Raw genomic sequence first — 16,709 nt, forward strand, 5'->3', positions numbered from 1 at the left:
CCAAGGACACTGGCTGACTTATTGACCATTTTCTGTTCTAACTTCAGAGTTGTTTCATAATGTCATATAGTATTGAAAAAATGTTTTTTAGCCTCACTCTTCCAACTGACCAAAACTCACATCTAAGCTAGTCCCCTTTGCCCATGTCCCTCTAAAGTTTAAACCTCCAGAGTCTAAACCTTTCCTACCATGTATCTACCCAAGTGCTTCTTAAATGTTATTTATGTGATAGAATCCTACTCACAAAAATAAAAGTAAGTGCCATCACACATCCTGAGAAATCATAGCAGTGGACTCGGAAAGGCTTAAGGAAATTTTTGGCCCCATCAGTTTACTTATGGTCCTCGGTCAGACCAAAATGCTATACTATGGGAGTCAATTTTTAGAGCAGGGTAGTATTTATTTTCCAAGATCCATTAAATAATCAGGCAACATCTCAGTTCAAGTATACTGTACTGCTGTAACTAGATTGACATAACTTTATGATAAAACTATATGTATTACAAATATCATTAGCACACATTATCATTCACAACATTTCCTTATAGATCATAGTGAAGTTGTAATTCAGTCTTCACACTTGAAAAGTTTCTTTCGGTAAATTACGACACTCAGTGATGTAAAAGACCAGAGTAAGGAGACAGTGATTTTCACATCCTTAGTTAAATCCAATGTGCATGCATGTCCAATCAATGGCTAGTTAGCTGCAGTAACGTGGGTTGTTTAGGCACCTTGTTTTATGAGGTGGGCAGCACAGTAGCTTAGCGGTTAGAGCAATTGCTTTACAATGCCAGTAATCACCAATCAGGGTTCGATTCCCACCACTGTAAGAAATTTGTATGTTCTCTTCATGACCACATGGGTTTCCTCTGAGCACTCCAATTTCCTCCTACATCCCAAAGATATACGGGTTAGGGTTAGTGAGTTCTGGGCATGCTAATTAGGCACCAGAAGTTTGGTGACATTTGCAGGCTACTCTCAGAACAATCCTCAGACTGTGTTGGTCATTGACGCAAAATGACGCATTTCACTTTGATTCAATGTACATGTGAAAAATAAAACTTTTTAATCTTTTGATATAAAGGCCTCAGCAAGGATTCCAAGGAGCCTTACTGCAAGGTCTGCAGGATGCTGACAGAGGTTAGTCAGCGCTAATGCTCCTTAAAATGTGGAAGAATCAAATTTAGTCATATTTACAATTTAGTATGATCAATAAGACTGCCAATTCTACCGAAGTCTGTGGTGTAGTGGATAGTAGTCAAGATTATGCAGGATTACAAAAGGATGTAGATCAACTGGGAAAGTGGGCCAAGGAGCGGCTGGTGAAATTTACCTCAGGTAAGTGTGATCTTGGGAAGTTAAACCAAGCCAGGACTTACACAATAGATGCAGGGCTCATGAGAGTGTTGTACAACAAGGAAGGGTACGAGTACGTAGTTCCCTGAAAATGGCAACACAGTTGGTGAAGAAGACATTGCTTTCATCATTAGCACATTGGATACAAGTCATGAGTGTCATGATAGGCCTATACAGGACTTTGGCGAGACTGTATTTGGAATATTCTGCGCAGTTCCAGCTAATAGGAAGAATGTCATTAAGTTAGAGAGAGTACAGAAAGATTGACAGGAATGTTGCTAGGACAGAACTGTTTGACAAATGGATAGGCTGAGGCCTGTTTTCCCGGGAACTTTGGAGGCTAAGATTGATTAAGCGGAGATACAGTATATTAACTCATAAGGGATATAAGTAAGGTGGGTGACTACAATCCTTTCCTCACAGTAAGTGTTTAAAACCGGAAGGCATTGGTTTGAAGGAAGTAGATGTGTATGTGGAACAAGCTGCTAGAAATGCTAGTGGGAGGTACATTTACAGCTTTTAAAAGATGCATAGAAAAGAAGAATTTGGGCCAAATGCAAGCAAATTGTATTTGCTCAGAAGGATATCTTGAGCAGCAGAAAATTAATTGGGAATAAGCGCCTGTTTCCATGATGTATGACTCTAAGACTAGAATGCAATAAAATGGAGTTCTTCAAGAGGCTGAGTGGTCTTGATGCACTGGAAAGAGAAAATCTATTCCTTCTGGTGACGAGTTTAATAACTAGTGATCATAAACATAGAAGTAAAATTGACAGAAGTTGAATGATTAGTACCAATAATGTTAAATAGGACAACATCATGTGACTTTAAAAAAAATCAAGGCATGGTAGTCATTTATTTATTTAGCATTACAGCATGGAGTCGGCCCTTCCAGTCCTTCAAGCCGCCAAAGCCCCAGTAAGCCCACAACCCCGATTAACCCTAACCTAATCACGAGACAATTTACAATGACCAATTAACAGCCTTTGGACTGTGGGAGGAAACCGAAGCACCCGAGGAAAACCCATGCATTCCACAGGGACTATTCACGGAACAGCGTCAGAATTGAGCTCTGACTCCCTGAATGCCCCGCGCTGTCATCGTGTCATGCTAGCCAGTGTTGTATGCTGGACCTACTGACATATCAAGTTTTCAGTCATCAATAAATCAGCCTTTATCAATTAAAGCTGGATTGTTACTATCCAAACCAGACTTAAAAAGAGAACAATGTAATGGTTGATTAATGATAGACGTTGTTCTGTGAGGAATCAGATGAAGAAAAATACCTCAAAGAGACTTCAATTTCATATATGTATTTTTTTGGTGTTAAGGTGCTTTTTTTGCTGTATCAGACTGCCATAGTCAGTCTGAGCTGTTGAAGAGCTGTGTTGCACTGTTTGTAATAGGGTCATATGTGCAGCTTCAGCCAATGTCTTCTCTGCTGATTATATGGAATCACTGATGGAACTATTTCCTTCTGCATTTTCCTTCTCCTCCTCTGTGGGTCCATCTGGAGAGCTTATATTCAAGTGCTCAGCGTAAGCATCATCAGGAGCTGTAAAATTGATAGTGCAAAGGCTGTTTTAATCCCTTCATAAAATGGTCTTACGGTATTGGTATTGTTTTATTATTGTCACACACCGTATACCAAGATGCAATGAACTCCAAAAGCCACGTTCATCGCTAGAGCAATAAACAACTGATATACAGGACGTGTGATGTTGTAAATTTCATTTATGTGGTTGGGTACTTGAGTCGAAGTTTTCATTACCATTTTGATCTTGCTTCCATTACAGAGATAAGGTTAATAAATACAAGAAATCCTGCAGTTGCTAGAAATCCAGAGTAACACACACAAAATGCTGGAGAAATTCAGCAGGTCAGTCGGGGGAGTAAACAGTTGACATTTCAGGCTGAGACACTTCATCTGGACTGGAAAGGAAGAAGCCAGAGGTGGGGGTGGGGTGGGACGTAGTACACCCTAGAAGGTGATAAAGGAAGCCAGGTGGGGGGGAGGAGAGGGGAGGTGAAGTGAGGGAGGTTGAAGAATCTGGGAGGTGATAGGTGGAAAATGTAAAGGACTGTAGAAGGAACCTGATAGGAGAGGAGAGTGGGCCATGGGAGAAAGGGAAGGAGGCGGGGGACCAGGGAGTGGTAATAGACAGGTGAGAAGAGGAGGTAAGAGGGGAGTCAGAGTGGGGAATGGAAGAAGAGGGAAGGAGGAGGGGGAACATTTACTGGAAGTTAGAGAAATTGACGTTCATACCATTAGATTGGAGGCTACCCTGTGGGAATATGAGGTGTTGCTCCTCTAATCTGAGTGTGGCCTTATTGTGGAGGTAGATGAGGCCATGGAGTGATGTGATGGAAGGGAAATGGGGATTGGAATTAAAATGGTAGGCTATGGGGAAATCCTGCTTGTTGTGGATGGAGCAAAGGTGCTTAACAAAATGATCTCCCAGTCTACGTCTGGTCTCACTGATGTAGTGGAGGCTGCATCGACAGCACCGAATACAGTTGATGACCCCAACTGTATTGGATAACAAAAGTGTTACTTCACCTGGAAGGAGAATTTGGAGCCCTGAATGAGGGAGGAGATGAATGGGCAGGTGTAGCACTTCTTCCACTTGGAGGGATGAGTGCCAGAAGGGAGATGAGTGAGGAGTGACAATGGACAAGGGAATCACGGAGAGAGTGATCCCTGTGGATGGCGGAGAGTGAGGGAGGGGTAAACATGTATTTGTGTACCATCCAGGCAGAACATGCCATACATAACTGCTTCACAGTAATAAAGAAAACTGAATACTTTCTATGGTGTACTTCAAAAGGGCAATGGAGTTAAACAAATCACGTGAAAGGACCATGGTGAGGCTGACTGAGAGTTCATCTTCAGTGTAGAAGAAAAACTAACAATATGTTAAGTCCCTAAAGACATGTTCGGCAAAACTTTATGGGCCTGTATTGAGCTGTAGGTTTTCTATGTTTCTGATGTATGACTGTTATAGGACAGATTGACTTCAATGGTTTGTGTTATTCAGAATCAGACAAGACTATTACCCACTCAACTACTCTAGGCACTGTTGAATTCTCTAAGGACAGTAAAGCTTTTTGATTATGCTCTCAATGGCCACCTTATTAGGTACACTGTACACCTGCTCGTTACTGCAAATAACTAATCTGCCAATCATGTGGCAACAACTTAATGCATAAAAATATGCAGACATGATCAATAGGTTTTTTTTTGATCAAACATCAGAATGGGGAAGAAATGTAATCAAAGTGACTTTGATTGTGAAATAATTGTTGGTGCATGACAGGGTGGTTTGAGAATCTCAGAAACTGCTGAACTTCTGGCGTTCTCGTGCATAACTGTCTCTAGAACTTAAAGAGGATGGTGCCAAAAACAAAAAACTTCCAGTGAGCAGCAGTTTTTTGGATGAAATCACATAGTTTGTGAGAGATGAGGACCCTGGTCAGACCCCACTTTGAGTACTGTGCCCAGTTCTGGTCACCTCACTACAGGAAGGATGTGAAAGCCATAGAAAAGGTGCAAAGGAGATTTACAAGGATATTGCCTGGACTGGGGAGCATGCCTTATGAGAATAGGTTGAGTGAACTCGGCCTTTTCTCCTTGGAGCGACGGAGGATGAAAGGTGACCTGATGGAGGTGTATAAGATGATGAGAGGCATTGATCATGTGGATAGTCAGAGGCTTTTTCCCGGGGCGGAAATGGTTGCCACAAGAGGACACAGGTTTAAGGTGCTAGGGAGTAGGTACAGAGGAGATGTCAGGGGTAAGTTTTTTATGCAGAGAGTGGTGAGTGCCTGGAATGGGCTGACGGCAACGGTGGTGGAGAAGGATACAATAGGGTCTTTTAAGAGACTTTTGGATAGGTACATGGAGCTTAGAAAAATAGAGGGCTATGGGGAAGTCTACTAATTTCCAAGATAAGGACATGTTCAGCACAACTTTGTGGGCCAAAGGGCCTGTATTGAGCTGTAGGTTTTCTATGTTTCTATGTCAGAGGAGAATGGGTAGACTGTTTTGAGCTGGCAGGCAGGCAACAGGAACGCATATAACCACACGTTACAACAATGGTGTGCGGAAGAGCATCTCTGAATGCACAACATGTCGAACCTTGAAGTGAATCGGCTACAGCAGCAGAAGACCAGGAATATACACTCAGTGGCCACTTTATTAAGTACAGGAGGTAACAAGAGGTTCCTAATAAATTGGCCACTGATTGTATATGCACCAGCATTTTATATATAACTATACTAGGAACAAACATCTCAGAAAAATATTGCAGCAATTCCGCGCGGTTACAAGATAGAAAGGCGTAAAGAATGAGATGAATTTGAAAACATTGACCAAGATGTTAGAATTGAATGGAAATCAAACAAGCTGCAGATGCTGGAAATCCACAGCTAAACAGAAAATGCTGAAATTACTCAACAGGAGAGGGCAAACCTGTAGGATGAGAAACAGAGTTGAACTTTCAAGTCAAAGACCCTCTATCAGACGTTATTTTGTCTGAAGGATGAAGAGGAGTGAATTATCTTTCCATCACACTCATGTAAAATCTATGTGTTGCTAATAATTAGCAATGATTAATCAATAGAGAGTAGTATTTTCAGTACACGCTACAGAAAATATCATTAGGTCAGCATGTTGAAAAGTTTTCATGTTTTCGCCCTAACTAACTTGACAAAGTTGGGATCTGGTTCCACATCTAAAAGTCTATACTCAAGTCTACTACTTCACAGTAGTAATTACTCCTCATAAATAAGCCTAATCAATGAGTGAGAAGCAACTAATTAAACTATTTAAACTAGACAGATATGGCAACATTAATATCCTTCCTTAACCTGTCTATGCATTCATCTGCAAGGTTCACTAAACAGTAAACAGGGATCCTGTGCAGGTCTCTTCTGGGGGTTAGTTAAAAAATACTCGTGGACTAAGATGTTAGCTGTCCTGTGCTTTCACCAGTGGGATCATCAGTTGATCTGCCACCTGTCTTCAGGAGTTTCGGCCCGCTTATAATCAAGACTCCCTCGAGGTGGTGGGCCAGCAGTGCTAAAGCACCTCCTCCCACTGGTGAGCTTAAAAACTTGGCATCTGCCTCTATCGAGTTGTTGGTCAGTCTGCTCTTCAGGTGTCTATGCAACTACTGAAGGGTTTGCAAGATATGTATACACTGTCTGACTATCTGCCCCTCTGGACATACTTGGTCCACACCCATGCTGATCCTTTTTCTGCTGCCTCAGCTACAGCCCTGCTGGTTGACTTGATCTCTCTTCTAGTGAAGGCAAGGTCACGCAGCCATTTCTGGAAAGTGAACACAATAAACCCACAGCAGCCTACATCGAATGGATAGCATGAGACCTTCCACCCTCTGTCTCTGCTCTCTGATCTTAATCCTTCATACTTGGTTAACTTGCACTCATGGGCTTCATCGCTGTTGTCTTCCCGGGGACTGTGAGTTCACCAATAACCACTTCTCTACTGCTGTCAGACCATACAATTATATCTGGACGCAATGTGGTGAAAACTATTTGCTCTGGGAAACTGCCTTTCCCGTCCAGGTCAGCCTTGACACACCAATCATTTATGCTTGATCGTGAGCCTGCGCTGTACACCCTTGACTTGGAGCCCTCTTTCACAAATGATATACCACGTTCTGTGCAGCATGGGGCATTGCAGCACCTCCAGCTGACTCAGCACAGATAAGGTTCGTGGTTCAGGCTATTCAAATTTTGGAGGCTCTATACTTTGACTCATGGTACATGGAAGGTTTAAGATTGAAAACATCAGAAGCTCTCGCTGATCTTTCCTCAGTTAGGATCTTACTGAATGGGTAGCTGCTCTGGTGAAGGGCCTTATTCTGTCCATTCTGGGGCAGCTCACTCACTTTTGGTCCCCACTGGACACTCAGCCCTCACCTGTGGCTCCAAGTTGCTGTTTGCATGTGAGAGCAGCCACACCCTGGTGCACCACTTTGACAGGCATTCTAAACCCGGTGAGGATGACCAGCGGGCCTCATACCCCAGTGAGATGTGGATCTGCTTGTCCTAGCATACAAAGTCAGCTGTGGTGGACTGGGCAGATGAGATCAACAGTGAGATCTAATGGCCAGAAAGGCAGTTACACAGTGCTTTATTGAGAGTGAAGGGAGAGTGTCATGACAAGGCATAAAAGTAGTGATGGTTATCCACTGCCACCAAGTAAAACCCCAGTTATGACGACTACCCATACCACTGGACCCAGACTTCCAAGGTCGAGGGAGTGAAAGTGCCCAAGTTCAAAGGCTTTTGCACTTTAAAAAAAATTTCCGCACAGGTTTCAAAACTGTCATCATCGGATACAACGAACAACTAAACAATCAGTGAGCTGCCATTACTCTGACAGATGAACATACACCCAGATAGTGTATGTTTTTCTATTAACGAACTGGAATAATGAGTCTTAATTGAAAGTGTAGTTCTGGAATTATTGTGGAAGCAATATTGTAACTCACATTCAGGTTCTGCTGAAGCCAATTCTTTTGCCTCCACCTCATTAGATGCCACCACGGAATCTATAAAAGAAATGCTATAAAATTAACAGAGAATATTTTACAATACTCCCAATATGCAAATTTTGACCACCCATGCAAAGATACAGATTACTTACATATTAACTTACTCTGAAAAATTAAAGTATTTTTCTGCTTCTGGTCACTTTGCTGACCTGCCTTGCCTGTGTGACTCTGGATCAAGTATAATATAATGTTTAAAAGCTGTTTTGTAATGCCCAGAGGAGGAACCAAAAATAAGCAGATGCAGATGGTACATAATATCAAGAACAGAGAATAGAGGAGACACTTCTGGTGCTGAGAATGAGTTGTGGAGGGTGGTGGGGAGGTGCTATTTTAAAAAAATATCTGGAGGGCAAAGACAGTCCACAAAATATTACTGGCACTTCAAAATGAACACTCCTTTACTGTATTCGCTTAGGAAACAAATACTGTAGGTGCAGGTTTCGTGGAAGGGGAGGGAGAGTTACAGAGCATGTTAACATTTAAGAGGAGGAGGTATTAGATATCTGAGCAAACATAAAGGTGGAAAGGTTCCAGGACATGATAACAGTACCCTAGGCTGCAATGGGAGTAATGTAGGAAATTGCTGGGGCCCTGACAGAGATATTTAAAACTTCACTGGCCTGAAGTGAAGTTCCAGGTGGAAGGTGGACAGCAAATGTGTTACCTTTATTCAAGAAGGGCCCCAGGGATAAGGTAGGTAACCATAGGCCAATGAGTCTAACTTCCAGTGGTAAGAAAGCCATTGAACCAAAATTGTGAGAGATAAGAGTAACCTACATTTGGAAAGGTAGGGGCTATTCAGGGATAGTCAGACCTGGTTGATTGCAGGGAGATCCTGTCTGAATAATTTGGTTGAATTTTTGAAGAATAGCAAAATACATTGAAGACAGCAGTTTGGTTAATGTAATTTGCATAGACAAGATCCCAAATGGAAGACTGGTCCTAAAGCGAACCCATGGGATCCAAAGAAGTTGGCAGATTGGATTCAAAGTTGGCTTGTAATAGGAAATTGGGGGTACTTTGTGATTCGAAGCTTGGGACCAGCTTGGGTACTTGATGTTCAGCATGAACAAGGTGGGCCAAAGAGCCTGCTTCTGCACATTATGGTGCAATAAAAGCTTTGTACCTCTGAATAACTGCATGTAGTGTCAGTTTCTCAAAAAAAAAATCTGAGTATTACATCATATTGGCCAGAGATTTCCACAATAAAAAAAACCTATTCAAAGTTGATGTGAGAATTTAGCTCCATAACCATCAGGAAGTTTGAGATTCCCTAGAAAACATCCACAAACATAGAAACTTCAAAATTCCCACAACTGGTTGTCACTGTCACTCAGATACTGGACTCCTCATTGTGAAGGATGAACATGAGAACCTGTTCACTGAATCTATTCCAGGTGAGTTCATTCATTTTAATGGAGAGAAATGGGTGTGATCAGAATATAATTAGCATATTTTGTAATGACTAATCAGGAGGGTTTAATCTAGTCTGGCAGAGATGTGGGACCCAAGGCAGTAGTGCAGAACCTGGGCTAGTGGCAAATATAAATGTTAAAAAGAGCAATTTCAATGGACAGGACGGGCAAGGGAAAGTCAGAGAGCAAGGAAGATCTGCAGGAAGCTTGGCACAAAAGGCAGGTGAACCTAGGGCATGGATTTGTGCATGGCGCTGGGATATTATAGCCAAAGCAGAAACATGCTTGAAGGAGGGGCAGAACTGACAGCTCAACGTTCTAGGCTATGGAAACTCTTAGATAGGCACGTGGATGTACAAAAAGTGGAAGGTTATGATTGTGTAGGAGGGAAGGGTTAGTTTGATCGTGGAGTAGCTTTGTACAGGTCAGTACAACACCGTGGGTTAAAGGGCCTGTACTGTGCTGTACACATGCTCTATGTTCTTGAAAGGTAGGACGTTACATTTTGGAACAGGAAAGTATCACCCTGGTACTTAGAGAGGATATTCCTGTGAGATCTTTTATGCAAGAAAACACAATTGAACTCTGATATGAAGTTATCTGATATCTATACATAGATTGATTGGATTGGATTGTTCGAATTAGTGCAAAGGGTAAGAGTGTCTGCATACTTCTTCCTTGCAATGATACCTGGAAGCCCTGGTATTTTCTGATTGTTTCCAACTTAATACTTTCCAACCAATTACACCAGGAACTTATTGGGTTATCTGAGGCCACAGCCCATTGCTTGCTGAAGGTTAAGATTCAAGTCATCCTTGAATAAGTACAAATGGCTTCAGTGTTTCTGGGTCAGGAAGGAGACAGATCGGCACGGTTTCAGGTTCTGGTGGCTAAACAATGAATCATGCTGGAAAATATGCATATGTGGGTTGTGGAAGAGAATATGATCAGGCATCTACAAGATTGAATAATCTTCCAAAGTTTAATGTCTAGATTTCAGGTTAGGAATAGCAAATAATTGCCTGCATTTAATGGAATTAGCAATAATTAGCAGGGGGGAAGCTCATCTGCACAGGCATAATGGAATGGACAGAACAAAACAGAGGCATGGGTCAATGAATTTGCTATGAGCTCCAAGATCAGCTTCTTCTAGACAATATATGAGAATACTGGGGTAAACTTGGAACAGGGAGATCAATGGCTATGCAACACACACAAATGCTGGAGGAACTTAGCAAGTCAGGCAGCAATTGAAGGCACAGGGGCACAGCTAGTGGCCTTGTGGGACTCACAGTTCCATAGCCCAGGTTCAATCCTGATGTCCATTGCTTTCTGTATGAGGTCCCTATGACTTCATGTGTTTCCCCTGGATTTCCAGCTTCCTCCAACATTACAAAGACATGCAGGTGAACTGGAGACTGCAAATTGCCTCTAGTGTGTTGCTTAGCGGTACAGGTAAGGGGACTGTGGAGAGAATAAGTTACAAGGAGATAAGTGGGAATAGATTATTCTGTGAATATACATAGACTTGATGGGATGAAATGGTCTCTTTCGGTGTTATAAGGAACAGTTTGCAAGATAAGCTTCTCACAGTACCTTGATACATGTGACAATAACAAACCAATACCATCACCAAACAATATTTGGTTTTGATACTAAAAAGACCAAATTGTCTTGTAAACTCACCAATTCTGAAATAATTGTATTTTCCACTTATACTTCCAACCTCTTGCTAAAAAGGCAAGCATACCGTTTACTTGACTGCTTGCATTTTTTTGGTATTTCAGATTTTAAGTATTTTTTTGCATCTTCCACAGGAAGACAGACACAAAATATTTGTTTAAAGTCCTTGCTACTTTCTTTTTTCCATCAAAAATTTTCCGATATTTGTCCCTATTAGATCCATATTTCCTTTCACTAAAACCTTTGTTCCATTTTTGCAGGGGTTCTAGAAATCTGCTCTTATCATTAGGGCTCCCAGCAATCACCATGACGATCTCTCAAGGCAACCAGAGGGGAATTGGTTAGAATGAAAGGATTGGACCAAGTGGGTATCCCATCCCTTCCCCCACCCCCAGGTTCTCCAGTTCTCCCACATCTCAAGCACAAATGACTTGGCAGTTAAGCTAACTGCAGCGAACTGCCCTGGAAGTAAAGGTGAGTAATAAAATGTGGAGGGGAATTGACGGGGACATGGGGAGAATAAAACAGGATTAGTGTAGATGGGTGTGCAATGACTAGCGTAGACCAGTGGGCTGAAGGGCCTGTTTCTGTGTCATGATCATGAAGTGTTGGTAGGAGTACACCAATGTGTTCACTTGACAATGAGCTTGCAAGAGTAACTGTTATCAAGTTATTCTTCAAGCTCTGCAGGTCAGATTGTTCTCTATGTACTGGAGTCTGTGTGCACAGCCCCTAACTGATTCCACTTCCCCACTATAGAGAACATTAGACAGGATCATTACCTTCTTCATTAACTTGCCCCTCTGGAGCTTCTTCTGGCAAATTCTTCTGCAAGTTCTCATCAAAGGTGCTCTTTGAGTTTTCAATCTGAGTGTCTACAGGAGCTGTAGAAATTAAAGGCACAAAAAGACTATTTTGGCAATTGTAGAGATTAAGGGTGACAGAAAAAGAGGTGGGAGTGGACATAGTGGCTCAAAACATCAAATGCTTATTTCACTTCATAAATGCTGCCTGACCTGCTGAGTACCTCCAGCATTTTTATGTGCCATTGAGAGAAAGCAGTTGGCCTTATGTGCATTATTCCTCTAATTCAACTGTCCACAGAAATTCATCTACATCTTAAGTATATTTTATGATACTGACCATCAGATTTACAACAGAAGTAATCTCAGTGAGGACTGGTGTCAACCAATGCTGCCCCAATGCTTTGTACAATCTTTCTCGCCATAAATTAGGATGTCTCTATTTTGGATGGAAGGTTTTAGCTAAAACTGTAGGTTTTTAGCTTACAAAAGGGATGATAAGAGATAGATGCTCTTACTTTCATCACCTACTTCAGTTTTCTCTGTTGAGTCCACTGCATCAGCTCTTAGCTGTGTACCTAAAAAGCAACAAAACAAGAGAATAAAATATTATTTTTACTCTTAGTATCTGCCTCTTCACCATACATGGAATACATACTTACAATCTACTTAATTTTCTATGTTGTTTTATATTAATTCTGTGGAGAATTCGCTCAGATTTCTCTTTTATCTTTAATTTTAAAATGCTCTCCTAATCCATTGTGCAGGATAAAGACCAAAAATATTACTAACATAATTCTTTCCCTCTGCTGAATTGTGCAGATCCAAAAGAGGAAAACTACATTAATCCCAAGGGTCCTGGATTAAAGAAAGGCGATGTAACCCAGTTTTGTTGTTGCCTGTTGGTATCTAACAGCCCCTGCTGGTGGAATGTGTACACAGACATGACTGAGTCAAAAATATGGCTCTGCTGCCACTGGTGGTTGGAGGAGCAGAGGTGCAATAGGGTAGGAATTGTCTTCTTACAATGCTGCAGTCATCATGAGAGTGAAGCAGAGACAGATTTGGCCTTCCTGCTTATTACGTTCACGTGCTTGGAAAATCACTGCCTGTCTACCAAGAATCTGAGGATGACAAATCATATGGAGATGGGCAGAAAGTTAACCCTTACACTTTAACATAACACTTGATTCTACATTCTGTACTGATGTGATGATATGATCTATATTGATAGCATGCAAAACAAAGTTTTACACTGTACTTTGGTGTATATGTAACAATAATAACCCAATTTACCAAACTGATGAAAATGGTGGGTTGATTCTTTAAAGAGATGCCAGATAGCATCTGTTGTTTCAAAGTGAAAGGCTGGTGCACAGTACGACAGTGGACACATGACGAATTCACTATTGTTATGTAGGAATATGTCATTCTTTCCCTCCAGACAAAAAGTGATGTCAGAAATAACTCCCTCTAGAGAGGTGCTGTAGTCTCAGGTTGTCCTAAAACTTGGTACATCTAGTGTAATAGTTTATGCTTTTTATACTGGAAGCAATGACAATACCTTGGATAGAAGTGGAAGACTTATTTTATACATCAGAGGGCTATATTTGACCCTGGAGTAGTGCCCAGTGCCTATAGTGTAAATGCCTCTGACAATATTCATCCAAGATTTAAAAGCAACCTTCACATGAAAATTTAGACCAGTCTTCTCAGAAAGCATTGCTCAAAGCTCAAGAAGGGTTTCTCTGCTACTTTGATAACAAATGGAGCATTCCATTTTGTCAATACCCACACAGATTAAGTCTCTTGGGAGTGACTATTGCTAAAGAATAAACAGTGGAAAGTTACCTTATTTTCTCTGTGACCACAAATCTTTGCCTAATTGTGGATCAGACCGGTCCACAGGCAGGAGTGATCTCACAGACCAGTCTGCATTAGCCCTACTTATTAATGTTTCTGTAATGGAATAAAATCGTTCCAACCCTAACTAATAGTTAAAACAAAGATGACAGCCAAAACTCCCAATTACTAGTATCATGAAATACTGTATTAAATACACATTATGATTTTCCAGGGTTAAACAGCTGGAACCTGAGTAACCTTGTCTCTGCCCTATTTCTCCTGAATATTGTCCAGCACTTGAGCTGCCATATTCATAGTAGACCTTTGGAAAAGATGGAAAGGGCTGTGTAGAAATGTTTCAATCATAACAATGAGGGATATAGATACAAACATGCTTTTTCCACTGAGGTTGGGTGAGACTAGAATCAGAAGTCATAGGTTAAGGGTGAAAGGGTCAAAGTGGAAATATTTAAGGGGAATATGAGGGGGAATTTCACTCAGAGGGTAGTGAAAGTGTGGAACTAACTGCCAGTCGAAGTGGTGCATGCAAGTTTGAATTGAGCACTTAAGAGAAATTTGGATAAGTACATGGATAGGAGGGGTGTGGAGGCCTATGGTTCAGATGCAGGTCAATGGGACCAGTCAGAATAATTGTTTGGCATGGTCTGGATAGCCAAAAGGCCTGTTTCTGTACTGCCATCTATAATTCAATAACAACATGGTGAGGGTAGGGCCTAGAATAAAGCATTTGACAGATCTTCCATGGTAGGTTGGTCCAAAAGGTTCAGGCACAGAGGATCCACATTTAGTTGGAAACAAAATAGGGCTGGTTATTGAGAACAGATGATAGTGGTTGAGAGGTGTTGTTCTGAATGGAGGACTGTGGCTAGTGCTGTTCCACAATATTCAGTGCTGGAAACTTTATTGTTTGTGATATGCACCCAGTGACCACTTTATTAGCTACTTCCTGTACCTAAAAAGTGGCTATTGAGCGTATGTTAATGATTTTCTGCGGTTGTAGCCCATCCACTTCAAGGTTCGTTGTGTTGTGCATTCAGAGATGCTCTTTTTAACACCACTGCTGTAATGTGTGACTATTTGAGTTACTGTAGCCTTACTATTAGCTTGAAGCAGTCTGGCCTCTCTCCTCTGAACTCTCTCATTAACAAGTCGATTTCACCCACAGAACTGCCACTCTGGATTTTCTTCTTCTTTGCACAATTCTCTGTAAACTCTGAAGACTATTGTTCATGAAAATCCCAGCAAATCAGCTGTTTCTGAGATACTCAAACCACACCATCTGGCACCAACAATCAACCTACAGTCGAAGTCACTTAGATCACATTTCTTCCCCATTCTGATGTTTGATCTGAACAACAACTGAGCCTCTTGACCATGTCTGATGCTTTTTCTGCATTGGGTTTCTGCCACATGTTTGTCTGATCAGATATTTGTATTAACAAACAGGGACACGGGTGTACCTAATAAAGTAGCCACTGAGAGTAAGTAAATGATCTGGGTGAAAATGTAAGTGGCCTGATAAGTAAGTTTGCAGATGACATGAAAATTAGCAGAGTTATGGACAGTGATGAAGGTTGTCAAAAGTTAGAGCAGGAGATCACAGTCATCAGGAAAACTGGGTAAAGAAATAGCAGATAGAGTTTAATCCAGACAAGTGTGAGCTGTTGCACTTTGGGCAGTCATATGCAAAAGAAAGTGTACATCCCCCTAAGCAGCTTTGATCTAATGAGGAACCTTAGGATACAAGTGCTTAGATCTCTGAAAGTGACAAGACAAATGGATAGCATGGTAAAGAATGGGTATGTTATGCCAGTTTTCATCGGGTAGGCATTGAGTGTAAAGTAGGAAAGTCATGTTGCAGCTATATAGAACTTTATTCAGGCTATATTTTGAGTATTGTGTGCAGCTCTAGTCAGTGTGGATGAACTGGAGAGGCTGCAGAGAGGTTCACCAAGATGTTGCCTGGATTAGAGAGCATCAGCTATAAGGAGAGGTTGAACAAACTTAGATTGTTTTCTCTGAAGCATCAGAGGCTCAGGGGTAGAAAATTATTTGAGGCACAGGTAGGACAGATGGCCAGAGTCTTTTTCCCAGTGTGGGAATGTCAAATATTGGAAGGTGTTGGTTTAAGGTGAGAGGGAGAAGTTTAAAGGAGATTTGCTAGGCAAGTTCTTTAAACAGAGAGTAGTTGGCAACTGAAATGCAGCACCAGGATAGATTGGAGAAGCAGGTATGATTCCAATCTTCAGGAAGCATTTAGATAGTGACATGAACAGGTAGGAAATGGATGAATGTGGACAATGTCCAGATATGTGGGATTAGTTTAGATTGGCATCAAGTTCAGCATGGATATGGTGGCCTAAATGGCCTGTCCTGTGCTACCCTGTTCTATGTGTCCATGGTAGCGGTCCCCAACCACCGGGCCACAAAGCATGTGCTACCGGGCTGCAAGGAAACGATATGAGTCAGCTGCACCTTTCCTCATTCCCTGTCACGCACTGTTGAACTTGAACATAGGGTTGCCAACTATCCCGTATATTGAGCTAAATTGGTTTGTCCCATACGGGACAGCCCTTATCCCGTATTTCCCCCGCTAAGGTAGAGCGTTCTTATGAAACCTTTCGTGCCGAAATGGCATAAAGCAAAGAAACAATTACCATTAATTTATATGGGAAAACTTTTTGAGCATTCCCAACCCCAAAAGATAACCTACCAAATCATACCAAATAACACATAAAACCTAAAATAACACTAACATATAGTGAAAGCAGGAATGATATGATAAATGCACAGTCTATATAAATTAGAAATAAGTTATGTACAGTATAGTCGGGAAGATTAAGCCAAAACTAATCTGTGGAAAAAAAATCAGCACGTACACGCATGCGCACGTCACGCATGTGCACACAGGTGCCCGTGCAAGGCTTCATGGTCATGGTAGTCTTATGGGGTAAGCACAAGTGTCCCGTATTTGACTGCTACTTTTGTCCCTTATTTGGGAG

General features: G+C 41.5%; 1 protein-coding gene across 2 annotated transcripts in view; it reads right to left on the reverse strand.

Annotated features, from left to right (window-relative positions):
- Window positions 1–405: 405 nt before the first annotated feature.
- Window positions 406–16,709, reverse strand: part of LOC134347658 (thioredoxin domain-containing protein 6-like) — a 79,092-nt gene continuing 62,788 nt past the window's right edge. For both annotated transcript variants that reach the window (XM_063050027.1, XM_063050026.1), the window contains 4 exons: window positions 12,360–12,419; window positions 11,821–11,922; window positions 7,878–7,937; window positions 406–2,911 (listed from right to left, as the gene is read on the reverse strand). In XM_063050027.1, coding sequence (XP_062906097.1) covers window positions 2,802–2,911; window positions 7,878–7,937; window positions 11,821–11,922; window positions 12,360–12,419 — 332 coding nt within the window. In that variant the 3' untranslated portion in view covers window positions 406–2,801. The remainder of the gene's footprint in view (window positions 2,912–7,877; window positions 7,938–11,820; window positions 11,923–12,359; window positions 12,420–16,709) is intronic.

Source organism: Mobula hypostoma, chromosome 6, assembly GCF_963921235.1.
Source record: "Mobula hypostoma chromosome 6, sMobHyp1.1, whole genome shotgun sequence".
Lineage (NCBI taxonomy): Eukaryota > Metazoa > Chordata > Chondrichthyes > Myliobatiformes > Myliobatidae > Mobula > Mobula hypostoma.